The 22,248-nt window shown below is 49.8% G+C and overlaps 1 protein-coding gene across 2 annotated transcripts; it reads right to left on the minus strand.

Moving 5' to 3' along the window:
• Window positions 1–279: 279 nt before the first annotated feature.
• ptp4a2b (protein tyrosine phosphatase 4A2b) lies at window positions 280–22,102 on the minus strand. Of its 2 annotated transcripts, none has more exons than XM_067255507.1 (7): window positions 21,844–22,102; window positions 5,822–6,128; window positions 5,404–5,512; window positions 4,937–5,029; window positions 4,701–4,831; window positions 1,966–2,040; window positions 280–1,634 (listed from the first exon to the last, which is right to left on the minus strand). In XM_067255507.1, exons 2-7 carry the CDS (start codon window positions 5,824–5,826, stop codon window positions 1,523–1,525), a joined length of 525 nt encoding a protein of 174 aa, XP_067111608.1. In that variant the 5' UTR covers window positions 5,827–6,128; window positions 21,844–22,102; the 3' UTR covers window positions 280–1,522. The 2 variants fall into 2 exon arrangements, with proteins under 2 accessions (XP_067111608.1, XP_067111609.1); XM_067255508.1 differs by lacking the exon at window positions 21,844–22,102 and adding an exon at window positions 14,200–14,390.
• Window positions 22,103–22,248: the final 146 nt, after the last annotated feature.

Raw genomic sequence — 22,248 nt, forward strand, 5'->3', positions numbered from 1 at the left:
TGACAGTTCGATTCCCAGCCGTGCCAAATGACGTTGTGTCCTTGGGCAAGGATCTTCGCCCTACTTGCCTCGGGGGAATGTCCCTGTACTTACTGTAAGATGCTCTGGATAAGAGCGTCTGCTAAATGACTAAATGTAAACTACATACACATGGCAATTGTAATAATTTGTTATCCAACCATATGGCCCTCTGAGGATGAAAACAAAAGCAGTGGCAGGTTGAAAACACCATACTTGAGATCGCTGCAGCAGCTGAAACTCAATACAGACAAGTTTCATCTTATTTCAATTTTATTTTATTTATCTTTTAAAACCAATAGGAATTGGGGATGTCTTTAAAATGGGTACAATGATAAAAAACTGACCATTTTCTTTCTTTTCCACCTCTTTTCCTTCAGAGTGAGAGTAGGGATTAACAGTTGGGTTGTATGGTGTGTGTGTGCGTTTGTCTGCCTGCATGTGTGTGTGTGTGTCATACAGTGTGCGGCGTGTAAGGTAGTCCTATTGTAAACCCAGAAAGAGGAGTAAGCAGCCTTAGTGAATGGACACGTACCCGCAGTCAGACTAGCCAAGGGTCTTCCTGTCTAATAACTGCCTGCTTGCTTGTGTGTGTGTGCGCGCGCATGTGTGTTTGTGAGTGTGTGTTTGTGTGTGCGTGTCCAGATGTGTCTGTGTGTGTGTGTGTGTGTGTGTAGGACGGTCACAGGGTTTTGGGGGCATTTCTGAGGTGGATTGAATATTGCACTCCCGCGAGATTTCAAAAAACAGAAAGTGAAACAACATGGCTCTAGAAAAAAGGATTACAGTGTCCTTGCCCCTGCCCAACTCTAGACTGCCACACTAATCATAGCTAGAGAATAAATATAGCAGACATTTAAAACCCAGCCAATCCCTAAATTAAAAGTGACTTCAAGCGAGTGAAGGAGGAGAGAAAAAGCATGAGAGAAATGCATTTTCAGTGGAACTTTTTGGAGATTTTACGCTGTGAAAAATGTCTCAATACCAGAACGGAGTTTTAGTTTTTTAAACATGGAATAGTATTGTAATGCGCTGAAGGGTTTTAAAACATATCTTGTGAGATACATTAGCCTGCGCCAAACATCATAATATCAATATTTAAAGGATAAAATACAAATCAACAATATTAATATCATTTGTTTTGTTGTTGTTGTTGTCATCATCATATTACAACTTACTTGTGTGTAAAAAATACAAATAAAAAGTTATCCATAATTTAAAATGGAAAAATCTGAATGGACTTGAGTTGAACAAATTCTGGACCATGATTGGACACTAGTAACCGGGAGGGGAGGGGGGGGGGGTGTCACCCATCAGTGTGCTTTGACCTTATTCATTGGTACGGCTGGTGGATCTCTACATCTGTATTCACTCATTCTGTGATCAATTAGCCATGACTGTGTGTTAAATCATCACAATAATTACTGATAGCTTTCTCTTTTTATCTCTCCTTGTTGGAATAGTTTTCCCACCAGTTGCACACGGAGGGATGCAGACAGACAGACTACTGCACACAGCAGTTGTGGACGTTGGCATCCTTGAAGCGCAGACGCATCTTGGGTCTGTATTTCTCGAGGTAAAGAAGCTGTTTGGAATTGAACGCTCCACGTCTTTTCCTGACGGGCGAGAGAGAGAGAGGAAGAAAGAGAGGACGAGAGAGTGCGAGAGAATGAGAGGAAGAGAGAGAGAGGAAGAAAGAGAGGGATAGATAGAGGGCGAGAGAGAGAGAGACGGATCGTAGGTTAGAAACGAAGGGATGAAACAATCTCCTAAAGTCATGAGCGATTCAGGACAAATCTAAACGGTACAATCAAACGCTCTCGTCAGTTCACTTTAAGGGAAGTCATTTTACGGAAGCACAGTGAAAACTGGCAGAAGTATATTCGAAAAAGAACTTGTCCAACTGAACGCAACAATGGACTGGGTTGATAGAGAAGAGGTACTCACTGTCTTATGAACTGCACTGCGTCCTCATACTTCATCCCAGTCTCGATCAACGCTAAGGCCACCAGGACTGGAGCTCTGACACAGCAAGAGATGGAGAGACCAAGAGAGTGAAGGAGGAGAGAGAAAGAGAGAGTGGATGGGGGAAGGGAGAAGACACGAAGGGAGAGAAAGTAAAAGAGAGTGAAGGAGGAGAGAGAAAGAGAGTGGATGGGGGAAGGGAGAAGACACGAAGGGAGAGAAAGTAAAAGAGAGTGAAGGAGGAGAGAGAAAGAGAGAGTGGACGGGGGAAGGGAGAAGACACGAAGGGAGAGAAAGTAAAAGAGAGTGAAGGAGGAGAGAGAAAGAGAGAGTGGACGGGGGAAGGGAGAAGACACGAAGGGAGAGAAAGTAAAAGAGAGTGAAGGAGGAGAGAGAAAGAGAGAGTGGACGGGGGAAGGGAGAAGACACGAAGGGAGAGAAAGTAAAAGAGAGTGAAGGAGGAGAGAGAAAGAGAGAGAAAAGAGAGAATAGTTGAATAGCATCCTTCATATGGTTTCACGGTTCTGAGGGCGGGAGGTGTAAACCTGGGAAACGGGCCTGGGAAACCTGCAGGGGTCCCTGGGTTCAACTGCTGCCCACTGGGACGTCAAGTTCACACCCTGGCCCCTCTCTCCCTCACACACACACGTTGTGTGATAAGTAGGACATTGTAAGACAACCTTCTCACCAGGAAAACAGGGGAGGGGGGGGAGAGAAAAATAATAAAACAAAACGCAGCAAAACGATTTAATTGTCAGCCAGCCCAGCGCATCAACCTCCCTTGCTGACGGAGCATTCCTGTGTGGGTTCTCACTCACTCACTCACACTCTCTCTCTCACACACACACACACACACACACACACAGAGAAAAGGGAGAAACCGTGAAAAAGAGGGTAAAAAAAAAAAAAAAGGGTGAGAAATGAAGGTGCGAGAACCGAATGGAGGCACAAACTAAAAACACTTGCTGCTCCCACGCAAGGGCTGCGGTCTGTGAGGCCTCACCATCCAACCTGAACAAAAGCTGCTGCTCTGTGAAGCCAGTGAAGCCAAGAGGAGCTGAAAGCAAAAACTCCGGTCTAACTACCACACTATTTCAGTAGCTGGGCGGTTTCTTTGAAATGCCAAAAAAAAATGAAAAAAAGTTTCTTGGAATGCGTTAGCTCGTGGGTGTGCGTGCGATTGTTTACCCCGGAATGCGACTGCATTGGCACCCTGTGATTTCCGCAATCCGGAAAACTGGAGCGTTGGAGCGTTCCTGTATGGGCACGAGCAATTCTGCACTTGAGTGTGATTGGCAACCTACACAAGCTTGTTGTTTGATGAAATAGAGCGAGCGTGTCAAAATGACTTGTCAGCCAATAGTTCAAAAGCCTTCAAAATAACTTTCAGTCGCACAGTCAAATACCTACTTTTGTACAGTTTTTTAATTTATTATTATAGATATCACATCATCTTTTGGCTCAAAATAGTAGCTCCCAGTCGCTCACTGTGTAAGAGCTCGTACCATTAACACAGGGACGTCATCTGAAACATAATAAACCGGACAGGGGCCTACCGCATGCATCCATCAGCCAGGATCAGGCCATCTCCCTGGTGACTGAACACCTGGTGCTTTCACCTGAACCACAAGCTTACCAGAGAGACTGGATAGCTTCACTGATTCATGGCTGAACCAGCTGATGGGCCCTTTTTCCAGAGCCACTGACGGAGCGGGCGGTCAAGCACAGGAGAGCAGGGATAAATCACTGGCTCTAATGGGGGGGTTAAAATAAAAACATTGACCGGGGAGAGACTGTGTGGGCATCACCTCACTGAAGAGAGGACGAGACATGAACCTGCCGATCGATGCTCAGAGAGCGAGAGAGCGAGAGAGCGAGAGAGCGAGAGAGAGAGAGAGAGAGAGAGAGAGAGAGAGAGAGCGAGAGAGAGAGCGAGAGAGAGAGAGAGAGAGAGAGAGAGAAGACTGGCTGTTTAAGCTGTGTAAAACAATGGCTGCGTTAGAGGACCAGGACAAGTCGTGGAGATCCTGCCTCTGAGTGGATGATGGACATGAAGACCACCTGGAGGGTTTCTCGTCCTCCCAGGGGGGTCGGATTGAAGGCGGGGAAATGAAACCGTGCACTGCACACAAGAGCCAGTCTAACGCTAACTAGCTGATGCTAACAGGAAGAAAAGGGAAAGAGTGGACTGTGTTTACCATAAATGCCACTGGGAACCACACAAGCCCCTGGCAAAAAAGAGCCTCTGTCTTGAACTCACCCTAGGGACCTGGCTAACACTACCCGGCGGCTAATTGGATAGGAGGTGCGAGACACCGCAGCTGTGCAGCTGGAGCCACCGCTAGCTGGAGCCACCGCTAGCTGGAGACACCGCTACTTGGAGACACCGCTAGCTGGAGACACCGCTAGCTGCTGGAGACACCGCTAGCGGCTGGAGCCACCGCTAGCTGGAGCCACCGCTAGCTGGAGCCACCGCTAGCTGGAGCCACCGCTAGCTGGAGCCACCGCTAGCTGGAGCCACCGCTAGCTGGAGCCACCGCTAGCTGGAGCCACCGCTAGCTGGAGCCACCGCTAGCTGGAGCCACCGCTAGCTGGAGCCACCCGCTAGCTGGAGCCACCCGCTAGCTGGAGCCACCGCTAGCTGGAGCCACCGCAAGTTGGAGCCACCCGCTAGCTGGAGCCACCGCTAGCTGGAGCCACCGCTAGGAGATACTCACCGGCCCAGCCCTGCCACACAGTGCACAGCGATGCAGCAGCCTGGCTCTTCACGGAACTTGGTCTTTAGCAGGTTGAGCCAATCGTCCACGATCTGGGTAGGGGGCGGGGCGCCATCGTCAAAGGGCCAATCCTACGGAGACAAAGCGGATCAGTGGCGAAATACGTAGGAGCCCGCTTCCTGGTGGAGTGGTGCTGACTGAGATAATGGTGCGTGTGTGTGTGTGTGTGTACGCACCAGGACCTGGATCCCTTCCTTCTCCACAGGGGCCTTATCATAGGTGGCGTCACACACCCGCACCAAAGTGTTCACCTCACACTTCTTCAGTTCCTGAGAGACAGAGAGAGAGAGAGAGAAAAAGAGAGGCAGAGTGAGAGTGAGGCAGTGTGTGTGTGTGAGAGAGAGAGAGAGAGAGAGAGAGAGAGAGAGAGTGAGAAAAATAGAGGTAGAATGAGAAAGTGAGGCAGAGGGTGAGAGAGAGAGTGAGGGAGAGAAAGCGAGAGGGTGAGAGGAAGAGAGAGAGGCAGAGTGAGAGAAAGAGAGTGAGATAGTGAGGCAGAGAGTGAGCGAGAGAGAGAGGAAGTGAGAGGAAGAGAGTGAGAGAGAGGAAAGACAAACTGTCAATCCATGCATTCATAAACTTGCTCTAACTTGCTCTAAGTGTTTACAGTAATCCACAGACACAGTCGTAAACAGGAGCTCACCTCTGTGAACTTGTTGAGCGTGGCATTTGTTGGGTTGTGGGTGATGAGGAACCTCATGCACTCGTAGGAAATCTCGACTGCAGCGGGGCGGTTCATGTTGGCGAGACGGCTTTAAGAAAATTAAAATAAAAATACTTATTTCTATTACAAAAAAAATGTGACTTTTGGCTCAGATGTCAGCAAAGACTTGTAGTACGTTTCTGTACGATAAAAAAATGTAATAAATTAAAAACAACAAAACAGGTGGGGAGGGAGGGATGACAACAGTTTCTACAGGATGGGTACAAAAAAGTGGAAACCAAAAAAGGATGAACTAGTCCACAGTACTTCAGGGATGTCAAAAAAAGGGTAAAAATGAAACTTTAAAATGAAAACAAAAAAAAGGGGAGACTATCCAAGAGTCATCCAATCAGTTTACCCCATTCAGGAGAGCTGTTTGTGATTGGCTATTCGAAGAGAAAGATGAGAAGGGAAGAGAAGGGCGATTCCTTATTGGCTGGGACAGAGCTGGGCGATCTGGCCTAGGACTACGCGGTATCCCAGATGGCCGTGAGAAGAGACAGGGGTTCCCAGTGTGCTGGCAGTCAGGGGGGCTTCTGGGTAGCGTAGTCCCGAGGGGGGCGGCCGATTCACTTGTCCACGAAGGAGAGGTGCTGTGCCTGGCAGAAGTCTCCACTCACACTCACATTCGCCATATATGTACGGCCCAAATCGACACAGAAACACTGAGGGAGAGAGACAGAGGGGGAAAAGGGAGACAACAAAAAAAAAAAGATGTTATTAACTCATGCAAATCTAATCTTTTGGAATATTGGGTGTGAATAAAACAAATATACATGTCAAGGCTAAACAAAAGCTGCATAAGATATGCACTAGTCTGTTGAGCATAATAAACACAGAATCAAAACACACATGAAGCCTTGGTTTGTGTAACAGTTGGGGTCACCATGTCTACTCTCTCTCTCATGGTGTGTGAGTGACAGGGAGGTGAAACCAGGTACCCACAATACTAGAGGAAAAACATCACAACGCCCACAGGCCGAAGCAGACATGTCACGTGACAGCCGGGTGTCTGGGCTTCAGAAGAAGAACACCTTGGTAGTATATCTTCACGTCTATCCCCTACACAACTAAGGCGGCCCGGTCAGTCTTCCTGTGTCAAGACCTGGAGCGTCTGATCTCAGCTGGCACAAACCGGCTCCGGCAATGAGCCTCCACACAGCGAGGAGGGAGGGAGGGGGGCGTTGCTGGGCTGACGCACGCATGTGGTGTCGAGAGAAAGGGGCCGAGAGAGAGGGACAAAAAAGAGGGAGGGAGGAACAAGCTTGGACTTCAGCACAGTGTCAGAGCCAGTCACAAGGTGAGGATTACTGGTGGGCAAGGCTTCAAACGGTCAGACTGTTTCACAGTCCCACGCTCCCCCCTTCCACCTCCCTGAGACTCCTGGAGACGGCCTCTCCTTCTCCCCTTCCTTATTCATCCCAATCTTTGGGCTGACACGTCAGTAGCACTTTGTCCACACACACACACACACACTAACGTGGGCAGGTGAATCACAAACAGGGCTTCCCTATGAGTCCCTCCCTCCAGCACCTGTCCCCAGTCTCTCCCTCCAGCACCTGTCACCTGTCCCCAGTCCCTCCCTCTCTCCCGTCCCTCCCTCCCTCTCTCCCATCCCCAGTCCCTCCCTCCCTCTCTCCCGTCCCCAGTCCCTCCCTCCCTCCCACTCTCCCGTCCCTCCCTCTCTCCCGTCCCCAGTCCCTCCCTCCCTCCCTCTCTCCCGTCCCTCCCTCCCTCTCTCCCGTCCCCAGTCCCTCCCTCCCTCTCTCCCGTCCCCAGTCCCTCCCTCCCACTCTCCCGTCCCTCCCGTCCCCAGTCCCTCCCTCTCTCCTGTCCCCAGTCCCTCCCTCCCACTCTCCCGTCCCTCCCGTCCCCAGTCCCTCCCTCTCTCCTGTCCCCAGTCGACAGCAGGCCCCGGCTCAACACACTTAAGAGGGACAGTCCTCCCACAAACAGAGCGGCTTCAGAAAGGTTGTGTCCCTTCCTGAGCCCTCGTTCCCCCCTTTCAGCTTCGGCTCCTCGCAAATCAGCCTGGTCGCATCCCCTCCTTCCAGCCCAGTCGCTCTCTTCCAGGGCCCCACCCTTCCCCCCTGTTCTGTTCATCTGTGCCAGCACCTGCCTTCAAAAGAGACAGCAGCTCTACAGAGGCCAGAGATCTTCCCAGACGCCTTTAATTATTACCTCTGACCGGCCCCTCTATCCCTCCCGACAATACCTGGCATTATGATGGGCAAGACAGTGCGAGCAGAAGAAAGGGGAGGGGGGGCAGAGAAAAAGACGACATCAGAAGATCCTTGTCATCAGCTTCAAATTCCCCAGAATAGGGAGGTGGAGATGGGTTGTCAACGGCAGGTATTTACAGGTGATGTCACTGAGGTGAGAGCACCAGGCCTCTCACTGGAGAGATGGGAGGATAAAAGGGGGCCGTGGAGAGTCCCTCCCCCCTCCCCTGGGGACCCAGGAGGCAGACATTACTGGACAACAGCAGGTCCGAGCGAGAGCGGCGCGACGGCCTGCTTCTTGTAGTTCGACACGACTACGGCTGCGATGAAAGGAGATCCGTGAGCCCTTTCAAAGCGAGCCGCAACCTTAGATGTGACGAGTACAGGGTAGTGAAACTAGATGTGTCAGTGAGCGCCAACTCCGGGCTGAGCGTGAGATAAGACCCTTCCCCCACAGATCAGCAGCACCCCGTTCTCTCACGCTGATATCAGATTAGCTTTTTGCCATCAGCAACATCTTAATTATCGGCCGCTGAGCAGAATTAGCGTCCTATTCCATGCGGTCAGCACACAGGCTCTGAGCAGCATGCGCACGCCTTGGTCGATTCCTTCTGAGGTTCTGTGTATTGAGGTTCTGTGTTCTGAGGTTCTGTGTTCTGAGGTTCTGTGTTCCGAGTGTCAAAAAGCTGCCTCCTTCCCTCGTTTCCTTCTTCTAGGAAAAGGATTGTTTGTGTGTCAACGAAAACGCAACGCTCCGTTGACCAAGGCGTCTATGGACTACACAGCTTGTTGATTAGAACAGGGTATGAAGGAGGGGGGGGGGGGGGGGGGGGGGGTGGACTTTGGCAGAATTGAGACGTACCCCAGGAGGTGGGTGGTTTCAGCCTAGTGACATTGTCTTGTCAAAAGAGCTGTCAGTCAGCCAGCCAAGCTGTCAGAAGATCAGCTGGCTGATGCACTTGTTACACCAGGGCAGCTAGTCAGCTTCCCCTGTGTCGGGAACTCATGCAAATGACCCAGAATTTGCACACTGGTTCTGCAAAACAAGTCTTTGCAGATGGCGGCGGCTTGAGCAAACCACGCACGCACGCACGCACGCACGCACGCACACACACACACACGCGATCGGTTTTGTCAGGCAAACAGTATGAATAACCACACGGGAAATGCAACTAACACTTGTGGTGTGAAAGTCACTATACCATCGGTGTCTTTAAGTATGCTGTCAAACTCCCAGTGTGGGTGATATTCACCCTGTCACTCACTAAAGCCAGTGCCTGTGTAAGCTTACTCTGTTCCCAGAGAAGCCTGGAAGTAAACTGCTCTGTAGTACTCCGGTAGCTCACTGGATAAGTGTGTACTACTTAGGCCTTACCAAATGGGCCTGGGAGCAAATCCAGCCTTTGCTGCAAGGCAGCAATTTTGTAAACTACATTTCGTCTCGTTTTTATTCGTCAACGATATTGCATTATACATTTAATTATAGTCATCGTCACATGACCAGCATTTACGTTGCGTCTCGTCTCGTTTGTCACTTGATAAAGGTTCGTTGACGACGATATTTAGTCATAATTTTCGTTGACGAAAGCAACACTACTTACAACTGTACTTTTTATTATTTATTTTTTTATCCTCTAATTTGCAGCCATGTTCCCAATGGTCTACGTATAGCAAGCAAGAATCGACCAGATGATGGGACGACACTAACCGGAACAAACCAAAAGCAGTTTTAAGATGCACACGATCGAGCCGGTGCTGCGAAACGACGACTCCAGTTGCATGCTGGGCCCCTTAATCGTCCGTAGGAGGGTGGGAGAAAGGTAAGGGGGAACTATCCCCTGGTGCCCTGCTCCCTGTCACATGATATCCTGGTGGGCTAATATGATAGGGAGAGCGTGAGAGCTGATAGGAGACACCAGCCCCAATCATCTGGCCTCCCAGTGCAATCTCCTACACATTGACAGAGTGTGTGGGTGTGTGTGTGGGAGGGGGGTAAGAAAGGGGAGAGAAGTCAAGAGCACTAGTGTCCGGAGTGATAATGAGCCCTGCTATCTTACAACAGAGAACAAAAGTACCAAAACAAGTCATACAAGAAGAGTCAGATGGCTGAGCGGTTAGGGAATCGGCTATTAATCAGAAGGTTGCCGGTTCGATTCCAGGCCGTTCAAAATGACGTTGTGCCCTTGGGCAAGGCAGTTCACCCTACTTGCCTCGGGGGGAATGTCCCTGTACTTCCTGTAAGTCGCTCTTGATAAGAGCGTCTGCTAAATGACTAAATGTAAATGTAAGAAGAACAAAAAGGCTTTTGTGAACCCTGTAAAAACTGCATCGTCAGATGCTCGCATTTCTCGTGAAAGCACCGAGATAAAAACCCTCGGCTGTAGAACGAGCCTAGTTGTACAAACAAAAGGCGGCCTCCGATTTCCTAATGATTGATCTGGAACTGGCCGGAGGGAACCTGATTTGCATGTTCCACATGGGCGCCGCAGCTCTCTGGTATGTGGCGTGGTAACCAGGCTAGCACTATCAGGACTGGCACGGCGCCAAACGGGATCTTTCAGGAGAACCGAGAACTGAAACCGCACGCACGCCAACAATAGTTGACGCTAATTGATGGACAACGTAGGAAAAGCTGTTCTAGAGGGCGAGGTAGAGGGGGAGCGCAGCGACGATTCAAATCAGAACCCACGCGTCAAACGACTTCCCTGAGGAGAATAAAGCCTGACGTCTGGGCCACCCGAGAGAAGCTTCCCTCCACCCACTCGCCCATCCTGCTCATGTTGACATCCTTGAACACTGTGTGAAACATGGAGGGGAGGGGGGGGGATTAGTGGGATTGTGAATAGCCGATAGAACCGGCACAGGGCTGTAATCCCCTGTTCTCAGATCCCGAAGATCTGGAGTCAAAATCCAGCTGAGCGGGTAGCGTGGACACGGAGCGACCAGAACCCAGGTCCAGACCCCCGGGTCTAGACCCCCGGGTCTAGACGGGGTCTCTGGCATGGCTGTTTGGCTGAATCTCTGTGCATGAAGCGGAAGACTCAGGACAAGATTCATGTTGTACCGACTTGCTGTTGTGGCCTCAGGGCCACAACAGCAAGTAAAACACGAATGATCTGGCACAGGAAGCTGTGCACCAACAAAAAATAAAAAAAACTGTACAGGAAAAACTAAGAGCTGAATGTTTAGCCAAGTGGGACAGAAAGTCAGTCATGGGTAAAAGCCAAGGGTGAACTTCAGCCGGCGTCGTCCTCTACGACCCATGTTGGGTGGAGGTGTCATGATGGGTGATGGGGAAGCAGCATGGAGGGATGGAAGGCGCGCATCTACAGCAAGGTCCTGCTGCTTCACAGCTGTGCCAGGGGGGAGAGGGAGTGTCTGGCCTGGCCTGGCCTGGCGACTAGGGCAGGCAGGGAGTCCTGTTCTGGTTTGAGTCACTGGGCTAAAAGGACAATGACAGTATCACAGCAGGAGACGTTGTTGTGCTTTGTTAACTCACGCCCTTACCCCTGCCCTCTACTGAATCCTGAATCCCCCCCCTCACACACACAGTGTGATGGGGATAGCACTGTCCCCACTGCCCAGCAGGAAGAGGGCAAGGGCAGAACAGCAAGCCCGGTCTCAATCATAAGACATGATGTAAACGTGAGAAGGGGACAGCGAGTAGCCAGGCCTATGGCAGCCAGCATTCTCTCCTCTGCGCACAAACAACAAAGGGTTAGCCGCGGAGGTGTTCCAACCAGACAGGGCCGCGAACGAGAGGAGACAAAGAGACAGAGGGGGGGGGGGGGGGGGGGGAGTGGGCTGTACCTGGATAGATAAGAGGGTTGAGTCATAGACACGGCAGCCAACGTTTCGCTGACCTGATCCTCGTACGGGTGTCATATGGGAAAGGCAGCTTCTGTGAATCAGGGCTGAAACCTGCTTCTGAGAACTGAATGTGGGAAGCTGGAAAGGCACAGGTGGAACTCAGAAGAGGGTTGGGCTTTTTCGGGGAAGGCGCTGTGTTCTTTCGGGTACAAAACGGGTGTGTTGTGCTTTAGATGTTTCGAGATTACTGCCGCTGTTCTGGATCTCACATTCAGCCTGACTTGCTTTGTGTGTCAGCATTGTTAGAGAAAACTCAGCAATAACCCTGGTGTGGCAGCAAAGGTGTGAGAGACTCCCTTAAGCTGAGATGTTTGTGTAGCGGTGTGCCAAGTGTGTGCAGTGCTGGCGTTTTCAGAACGCAGAAGTTGGTCGAAACAGAGGATGATAGCGGACATGGGATTCACTGGGGCATTACAGAAAGGTTTGTTTCATCCAATTGCCTTTATGAATGGCGACTGACATTTCCGGAACTCTCCATGTAGAAGGGCACTCGCGACGCCTTGCAGATAATCTTTCACGTTGGGGAAGGAAGATGGGGTGAACAAGGACAACGAGGAGAGAGAGGGAGAGAGTGAGAGAAAAAGAAAAAGGGGAGGGGGGGAGAAGAAAACACTGAATGAGAGATTGTGTGAGAGAAAGTGGGAAGAGAAACAGGCCTAGATAAGGCAGAGGCACACCTGCCCCAGGCCCCAGCTGTTTAGCTGCTGTGACGTCAATGCTGTGATATTCATGGTGGGTGGCTCATCCTACTACAGAGTGAAGAGGAGGGGGGGGGGGTGTGACCGTCACACACCTACGCACACACACAGCTCACCACCCCAACCACACAGCCATAACTGGGTCAGAGGACAGGAGAAAAGAACCCTCCCACCTCCCTCTTCCCCCTCCACCGACACTTAGTAAAAGATAAGAGGGCCCGAGTCCCGGGTTAGAGTCCAGCACGGAGGGACCCGAGCACAGGGCATGTTGACAAGCGGCCAGGGGACACGGAGCAAACACAGTTTACGGGACGCGAGCGGCCCACCTCTCCCGCTAAAGGGCGAGGTTGACAAACACAACAACCCTTCACAACCGTCAACAGAGCCCTGTCTCTGAGGGGGGGGGGGGGGGCGGGGCTCCCCCCTCCCCCCTCTGGGCGTCTGTTCTGGAAGGAGGGGGCGGGGGGGTTTAGGAGCCGGGCTCGGGCATGTTGGGGCAGCACACCACAGGGAGCCACTCCTCGCCTCACACCTAACTTGCTGCGTTGGCAGCAGCCCGGCGGGAGCACTCCCCTGATTGGCCGACGGGGAGCCCAGTTGTCCCTGAGGAGTTGAAAGAGATACCCTCTGAGGATACGGCCGTCGCGAGGGGGTTGGGTGACGTGTTGCTTTGTTGGCTGGATGCCAGTGAGGGTGCGATATGGGGGGGTGGGGGTAAGTGAGCTTCTGAGAAGTACGGCTGATGGAAGCTTCTCGGAACGTGGCTAAAGGAGGACCAGGTGTACCTTACTGTGGAGAGGCTGGCTTTCTGGGAAGACGGAGTTTGAGCGAGCCCTGGCTGGGAGGGTTGGAGAGGGTACGTGAGGTGATGGGAAATCTGAGCAGCAGTGCCCTCTGCGTTTGAGGCTACACCTCTGCCCTGCGTTTGAGGCTACACCTCTGCCCTGCGTTTGAGGCTACACCTCTGCCCTGCGTTTGAGGCTACACCTCTGCCCTGCGTTTGAGGCTACACCTCTGCCCTGCGTTTGAGGCTACACCTCTGCCCTGCGTTTGAGGCTACACCTCTGCCCTGCGTTTGAGGCTACACCTCTCAGCGGAGCGGGAAGCAGACCGATGGCTCGGCCCCGTGGTTTTTAATTTGAATTCAAGCCATTTTCAAATGTTTGATCGGATCAATGGAAGAATGTTCATGCTGGTCGAGATATAGGCCCGATGTGCAAACACGAGAGACAAACACCGTGATCCAGCGCAGAAGTGCGCAGTGCGTTTTCTTCACGTAAGGCTTTTTACCAAGTCTAAAGATCAGCTTTGTGTGTGGGGCAGACAGCAGACCGAATGTCTCGAGTCTTAAGCCTAATTCACATCAATTATCTCTGGTGGTGAAGAAGAGCAGTGCTCAGACAGTGTCACCACAGGGATAGTCACTCGAGTTCGCTGTATTTATACTCTTAAGATAACCAAAGATAGCCGTGAGCCCAAGACCTTTTCTGGCAGGGAGACGGGCTGGGGCACCACTGGACCTAAATTCTCCCTCTTCTCAGGTGAAACCTGCCAATCAGCCCTGGGTGTTGACCGCAAGGCCCAGTGAACACAACCACTTAGTCTACTTAGCACCAGGACAACACTCACCAAAGTAGGCCAATATTCAACACCGGCCTCAAGGGCCAACCACAACACGTATGCACAAACCAACACACACATGAGTGCACATGCAAACACAGATGTTACGCTTTTAGAAACGCCATGTTCAAACAACAACAAGTCGAACAACAATTCTCTGCCTCTACTGTACAGACATGCATGTATTTAAACAAGCTTAAAATAAGAGGTGAAACGGATCTTTGCTCTATAAATACACCTAAGCACACAAACAAACACACTCTTAGGCTTCGTCCAGGCATCCTACTCTAAAGGGGTTGCCCGGTTCACCACAAGACATGCCTCACCTAGACCAGCAGTACTTTTCCTGGGTTAAGCTACTGGATACGACAACCACCACAGCCCCAATGGAGACCGTCAACCAGCGCAGCGAAGACGACAACATAACAGTCCTTAGCAGTCCAAACAAAAGGAACACCTTCCCTTGATTAGCAAAGCTTATTAGCCTAAATATGCTACACACTTGGTGCCTAAGTCTGTTGCATGGCTACCGGTTCCCATGGGACTAAACGTGAACCTGTTATTCTGCTGCCTTCCCTGGGTGAAGCAGAGGAGGTGGGGGTGAGAGGTATAAGCATGTGTGTTCTCTACAGACTATCCTCCCTATACGAGGCAGCGGCCACTTATCACAGGGGCTTTTGCCAGCTCTGAAACAACACGACGATCAAAGTGGCCGCGATAGTGCCGAAAGGGAGGGCGTGCGAGGCTAGTGCGTCTCTCGCTCTCCATCTCTGCCGACCCCCTTCTCTCTGAAAACCGAAAGATTAGGAGACCTCATGGGGTGGGGTGGGGAGGGTAAAGAAAACTAAGTTCAGGAAAAATAGAAGACATTCAGCCTTAACATGTTATTCCAGTGTTCAGGTCACTATGGTGTCAGACTAGGCAAACAAAAATTATGATAAACACGAGATAGCTTTAGTAGTGTTTGTTGATAGACTAGCTTCTGGAAGCTCGCTGCCACACAAATGATCTCTGGTTGAGAGTCCACGCAGGTTTACCTCTTTGTTTACCTCCATTCAAATCAAGCCTCAACTTTGCAAGTCAAAGCATGCCATTCAAAATGTAACATAGGAAAGTCAGGCTGGGAAAGTCAGGCTGGGAGTCAGGTGGCTGAGCGGTTAGGGAATCGGGCTAGTAATCCGAAGGTTGCCAGTTCGATTCCGGCTCAAGCCAACTGACGTTGTGTCCTTGGCAAGGCACTTCACCCTACTTGCCTCGGGGGAATGTCCCTGTATTTACTGTAAGTCGCTCTGGATAAGAGTGTCTGCTAAATGACTAAATGTAAATGTAAGGAAAGATGGTGATAACAAGGAGAGCTGGAGGAGGACATGGGCAGAATGTTCGCAGATGTTAGCAGCAGGATAAGAGAAGCCGGATGGTCAAAGGTTGAACATTCACCCGTTGCGAGGCTTGTCCCTTTTAAACATTCGCCAACAAGTCAAATGGATCACCTAGTTACTGTTGACAGGTGTCCATCCAGAACAACCAGGATGCTGGTTTCACAACCAACGCCAGGTTCTGAAGTAGCAATCCTGACAGAATGTTACTTTGTGTCTCTTTGACACTCTCCCGCTTATATAGTCTGTCCCTTTTACCGCAACACCCCCATCCCAACTCATAGAAGTCTGTCACGTTTACCCCCCCCCCCCCCATCTGAAAAAACGACCGGTGACAGCTATTGTCATGGAAAATGTGCTAGGAGACAGACTCCAGCTAACCCTAAGCTCTTTAATGAGTCATAATCTCCAAACACAAATGTAATCAGCTCTCTTCCAGAAGGTCAGGCCCTCAAGCCGCATACTCTGCCTGGCCGCCTCTCTACCTGTCCACACCCACACACAGAACAGGCTGCTCTAATAGCTGCTTGGAGACCAGAGACTGGGGTTTCCCAGGTCGGTTTGGGGGAGTGTGGAGTTCTCTTTTAAATAAGTTATATAAATGTTCAGTCATGCAACCAGTGTCTGTGCAACAGCAAACACGTGAAATGTATCTAGTTGGAATTGGGTTACACCACACTTGAATGTCTGCATTGAAGTTACTGCAATGACTGGACAGTGGCAACCACTTTGTGTGGTGGTTCGCTGAGCTCATGGCATCACTTCCTGTTCCTGTCTGAAGCCAAGTAGTAAACATGCAATTTACTAAACCTGAATTTGCCTAAAGACCATTATCCATAAGTAAATACGCAAAGTTTTGCACAGAAACATATCTTACATTTCAAGATGTACAGATAACTTATCACATCCTTGCCTCTCACAGTTCTCACACACAGACCGACAGGACACAGAGAGGACCAAGGCATTGCTTTGTTGCTAGAGGCCCGCTGTGGTATTAATCTGTCTGACATTTCAAGACAAACTTCTCTTTGAAAAACACCACGTTGCAGAGATGCCTGTTGCCATAACGACCGGCATCTGAGGGGGGTGGGGGGGACAGACGGTCCCGGCCGTCCCTCCGGAAGTGCAGGAGAGGAAAGCGGGAGCATCCCTTTTTAAACATTTACACAGACTAACGAGGGGGGGGGGGGGCCAAGGATGGCGGATCGGTGCCTGGAGAGGCAGTCTTCCCCCTCAGGTTAGCATTGATCTGGGACCAGCCCGTTCTGCCTGCGTCTTCAGAGAGGATGGAATGCTAGGACTGACCTTTCGTCAAACTGCTGAGGGTGACTCCGTCCAACCCCCCCTCCGGTCTCGCTGCACACACACACGCAGCGGGCATGCTGTGAAAAGCCGCACAATTCATGTTTTTAAATAAGCTGCCTGAGAAGCTAAATGAAAGGGCCACTGTCCTCCAATGGGGAACATCGTCCCTTGTAGCATGTCAGTGGGGAACTGAGAGAGAGAGAGAGAGAGAGAGAGAGGCAGAGAGAGAGGGGCAGAGAAAGAGAGAGAGGCAGAGAAAGAGAGAGAGGCAGAGAAAGAGAGAGGCAGAGAAAGAGAGAGAGAGAGAGAGAGAGAGGCAGAGAGAGAGAGAGAGAGAGAGGCAGAGAGAGAGAGAGGCAGAGAGGCAGAGAGCAGAGAGGCAGAGAGGCAGAGAGGCAGAGAGAGGCAGAGAGAGAGAGAGAGAGAGGCAGAGAGAGAGAGGCAGAGAGAGAGAGAGAGAGAGGCAGAGAGGCAGAGAGGCAGAGAGGCAGAGAGGCAGAGAGAGAGAGAGAGAGAGAGAGAGAGAGGCAGAGAGGCAGAGAGGCAGAGAGAGAGAGAGAGGCAGAGAGAGCAGAGAGAGGCAGAGAGAGAGGAGAGAGGCAGAGAGAGAGAGAGAGGCAGAGAGAGAGAGGCAGAGAGAGAGAGAGAGAGAGGCAGAGAGGCAGAGAGGCAGAGAGGCAGAGAGGCAGAGAGGCAGAGAGAGAGAGAGAGAGAGAGAGGCAGAGAGGCAGAGAGGCAGAGAGAGAGAGAGAGGCAGAGAGAGGCAGAGAGAGGCAGAGAGAGGCAGAGAGAGGCAGAGAGAGGCAGAGAGAGGCAGAGAGAGAGAGAGAGAGAGAGAGAGAGAGGCAGAGAGAGGCAGAGAGAGGCAGAGAGAGGCAGAGAGAGGCAGAGAGAGCAGAGAGAGGCAGAGAGAGGCAGAGAGAGGCAGAGAGAGGCAGAGAGAGAGGCAGAGAGAGAGGCAGAGAGAGAGGCAGAGAGAGAGGCAGAGAGAGAGGCAGAGAGAGAGGCAGAGAGAGAGGCAGAGAGAGAGGCAGAGAGAGAGAGAGAGAGAGAGAGAGAGAGAGAGAGAGAGAGAGAGAGAGAGAGGAGAGAGAGAGAGGAGAGAGAGAGAGAGAGAGAGGAGAGAGAGAGAGAGAGAGAGAGAGAGAGAGAGAGGAGAGAGAGAGAGAGAGGAGAGAGAGAGAGAGAGAGAGAGAGAGAGAGAGAGAGGAGAGAGAGGAGAGAGAGAGAGAGAGAGAGAGAGAGAAGAGAGAGAGAGAGAGAGAGAGAGAGAGAGAGAGAGAGAGAGAGAGAGAGAGAGAGAGAGAGAGAGAGAGAGAGAGAGAGAGAGAGAGAGAGAGAGAGAGAGAGAGAGAGAGAGAGAGAGAGAGAGAGAGAGAGAGAGAGGAGGGGGAGAGAGGGGGAGAGAGGGGAGAGAGACAGAGAGAGGCAGAGAGAGGCAGAGAAAGAGAGTCTGTTCTAGACTGTGGCCAACGCCAATTCTAGATCCAGATCAGACGCAGTCTGGTGAACAACAACCCGACTGGGACAAACAGCTATTGAGGACGAGCACGTCGGGTTTTTTTTCCACCTGTAACCATGACTTCCCCGTGCCCTCACAGGGAGACGACCACCGTTGCTGTAAACAACCAGCTGTAAACACAAGTTGACAAAAGGGGATCCTATTCCTGTTGCTCTGGTGTCAGCAGGGGAGAAGGAAGGTTAGCAGCAACATCCAGAAGAGTTGCCAGGGACACTGCCAGTACAAGCTAGCCTCTGCCCCCTCAACTATCAGTGTTGTGGTAACTACTGACAACAATTTGGCAGCAGCAAAACACTCAATGGTCCATAGAGGGAGAAAGAAATAATCAATCCAATAAAAACCATAGTTCTTCCTTTCGTGACTAGCAAGGTAAGGAAATATGACAGTTGACAATGATGGTGCCCGTACACAGTGATCTGGAACATAAATAGTTCCCCATTTCGCTAGAGAAAGACACCCAAGGGTATACACGAGATATTGAAAAATGTGTGAAAATCTTGCTCAGGCCTGGAGCTGAAACGTGACCCTTCTCAACCCCACCTCTGAGCAGCCAGGCAGGCCGTGGTCAGGGGGTGGGACCAGCGCCAAAGCCCTGCTTCCACCCAGATCACCCCGCTCCCCTCCCCACTCACTCACTCACTGACCCCACCAGGCCCGCAGAGAGTTGAGGTGGATGGGCCTCTCAGCTTTCACGGTTACGGTAACCAAGGCTCAGGACTTCCTCTGGTGCACTGACCTTCTTTAGGCAGCTAATACAGAGAAAGAAAGAGAGGAACTAGGCTCTTTGTGCTAAATGTCAACTGGTATCGTCCCGACTATCTTAGCGGATCACAACAAGTTCTTTGTACAAAACGCTTCAAATAAACAGTAAACAAAATTTGCTGCGTTCTGTCTGGAACAGTATGGCAGAAAGCAGAGTGCTAGCACGGAAACATGATAATAAAGAAAGTCTGGCATGATCCAGAATTAAGCGGGGTAGGCCATTCAGAGGCAGCGTTGGCAGTTTCGGTCTGTTTAAAGATGACTCATCTCAATGCATACTGCCAATAGAGGCTGATGGATGCACTGCCTGAAACAGGCAGAGGGGCCTCAGGACAGTATCGTACTAAAATCAAGGAGGGTAAGCTGATCCTAGAGCAGTTCTCGATCACATACAAACCTAGGCTGAGAGTACACAATAAAACAGAGGGTAGTAAACAGAAGGTGTGTGTGTGTGTTAAGAACTGTGTGGTTGCTTACGAATGAGGGCCTTTCCTCTGCACGAGGCTTACTTGGCTACGGGCAGGGCTGTACAAGCGAGACTGAGTGGGGCTATTTGCAGAGCCTGCACCTGCATTATGTGTCAATTAGTTTTGATGTAGAGCAGGTCAGTGTATATGCGACCTACTTCCATAGGAACTTCAATTGTTGTTAAAGAAAAGAAATGCACAATCGATAGAACTTTAACTTCCCGTTTAACAGGTGCAGTGTTTCATGTATTTGCTTGACTATTGTCAGTACTGTTAAAACATTTTTTTTTACAAATAACTTCTTTAGTTTTGAAAGACAAGAAATGTACCTATGTGCTTATGATTAGGTGTGTTCTCTTTGTGATTGCAAATTGGGACAGCTCGCTCTGACTCATAACCTGGAATGTGTAATTATCCTACCTGTTTCACAACCTGCACTGCAGGTACATTTACTACCGCCTCTGTTCCATAACTCAATGGGGGAAAACAATGGTTGACTGACAGAATGAAGGAGAGAGAATCCTGGGATGGTCACAGCTGTTGTAACTAACTTCCTTCCCAAATGCATTTCCTCTAACTGGCATGAGGCCATATGACAAACTGTAGCAGAGGGGGGGGAAGAACCCTTTTCACTCCATAGATCCAATGCAACATCTGGCAGCCAATTCACCACATCATTATAAACTTGATCATCGTAAATTCCGGATAACAATACTTTCAATATCATAGCGATATGGGTCGTAGTTATTCTTCATGCATAGAATGATCTGCAACCATGAGATTTCTGGTGATTAGTTCCCACAACGAGCAATTCCAAGTACAGGCCACACTGTACAAAAAAAATGTGAAGGCTTGACAATTAGCCAATTTGGTATAGCATTACACTGAAGCCATAAGCTACCAGTTGCATCGAACAAAACGGTGGATAGTGATACTATCCTAGACATGCGTGTGACGCAAGCTAGAACTGGACAAAACCGGCAGCTACTAATGTAGACTAGCACTGGGAGAATGTCTGACATATGTTTAGTTAGCTAGCTATGATAATAAAATAAATAAGCTAGTGATGCGCGCTAGCTTTGTACACTTATGAAAATAAATGGGTCAAAACGGAGGATTGGTTAAAATACTGATGTTGCGAATGATTGAGGTAGACAGCGAATGGCCCTGCGATGGCCTCAAATGATTTATTAACTAGGTAGCTCGAGTGAGTTGACGTCTAAGAAATTGTATCTAATTAACTGCTTTATCAATGTGTAGCACGAACATCATCTAGTTGCTTTCGTTGACAAGTAGCTAGCTGAGCAAATAGGGCTTGGTCTATTTGCTGGAGATCTTACCAATGTGAATCGAACAGTGATGCTGAGGACCTACGTTCATAGACGGAACTCTAACTGCTATTGTACTTTCTTCTTCTGATACCAGACACGCTTATAATACGCTTGCAAAGTATGAAATATGTAGAACCGGGAATGTCTCATTGATAACAATGTAAAAGCTATCGTTAGCATGTCTATACCTCACGCAACAAGCAAGCCCCTACAAGGCTAGGGGATGCCCCAACTAGCGCTTAGATAGCTAGACAGAGAGAGCGGGCCGCCTCGGGATAATGGCATTGGCCATAAATGTTTGTCGATTAAAGAATGCGTGAGCATAATTAGTTATCTTAACTTGTGGTCAAGTAGCAAGCATACGTGGTTAAATTGTAACAGTTGGGCACAAATGTCAGTTAAATCAATTATTGTTTTCTGTCAAGTCTAGCTAGCTGGCTAACGCGAACGTCACCGCAACACACACACCAGGATCAGCTAACCTTGCTTGCTAGCTAGAGCTAGCTAGTTTGACAAATGGAGACACGATTGTGGTATCACAGAATTAGCTAGTTAGATGGGTTGCTTTGCACATCTTGAATACGTCTTCGTTAGCAACAGCTACACTCATCGACAACGTTGGACAATCGTAGGTTTCTTCCACAAATAAACATTTTTGAGACAATGTCCCCCATTTGTTTAAGTGAAGTGTCCAACCTAGTCACCAGCTAGCCACATAAACCGGGTGTGCTAGCCGAGTGAGCAATCTTTTCTAAATAACTACTATTGTGCAGATGGATTATTTAAATACTCAGCTCCACTGTGTGTAGATTACTACGCATCTTTTAGTTTGTAAATGCTTACAAATTCCCCCAAAACGTGACTTCATTAGATAGATAGCTCTACGTCGTTAGAGTTAGATGTCATGGCATATGTCGCTTCCACGGCTAAGTCCGTCCTCATTTACTAACAGTAGTTGACGTTAGCTAGCCCTAAACATACAGCGCGGCGGCTAGTGTTTCTTGGCTTTTGTTACCAGATAGCTAGAGCTAGCTACTTAGCTAAAACCAAGCCAGACTAGCCATCTTAGCTAAGCACGCCTAGGAAAGTATGTGGCTAGCCATCATGCTAAATTGTGTTACATCAACAGCGACGCTTATATGGCAAGTATAATTGTATATAAACCACTTGAATATATTGGTTTTCTACATACGGCACTTCTACTTACAAAGAGCAGGTTGAACATTGAAATCCCGTGACTATCCCGGAGAAAGTGGAGGGAGTGCAGATACCGCTGCCAGATCGCTTTTTTGTTCCTCTTCTACAGTGTGGGTGAGAGTTCTCCTTCGAATTGTGATGGGCGGAGTGATCTCGCTTCCGTCGTTGCCACGCAAGAACTTGGGCTATTACTATTCCTTTCCTTGGCTCCCTAATGATGAGTTTTTAGCTAGTTATAATGCAAACAAACTCTGAAAATATCAACGCGTTTTCACCGTTTTATTTAATATTGATAGGTGGCTACAAAACGTGTTAACGCTGAAGATTCCGCCCCCAAAATGTCTAATAACACTCACGAGGCAATGAGTCATACGTACCGGTCTGGTAGTTGGGTGCCCTCAGAATGACACTTCGA

The sequence above is a fragment of the Osmerus mordax genome, chromosome 18 (assembly GCF_038355195.1).
Source record: "Osmerus mordax isolate fOsmMor3 chromosome 18, fOsmMor3.pri, whole genome shotgun sequence".
Taxonomy (NCBI): domain Eukaryota; kingdom Metazoa; phylum Chordata; class Actinopteri; order Osmeriformes; family Osmeridae; genus Osmerus; species Osmerus mordax.

Excerpts from the sequence above, each read along its gene's own strand:
- ptp4a2b (XM_067255507.1), bottom strand. Across the intron at positions 5,030-5,403 it reads CGCTCAACAAGTTCACAGAG|GAACTGAAGAAGTGTGAGGT; the intron begins GTGAGCTCCTGT and ends TCTGTCTCTCAG. Across the intron at positions 1,635-1,965 it reads GCAGTGCAGTTCATAAGACA|GAAAAGACGTGGAGCGTTCA; the intron begins GTGAGTACCTCT and ends CTCGCCCGTCAG.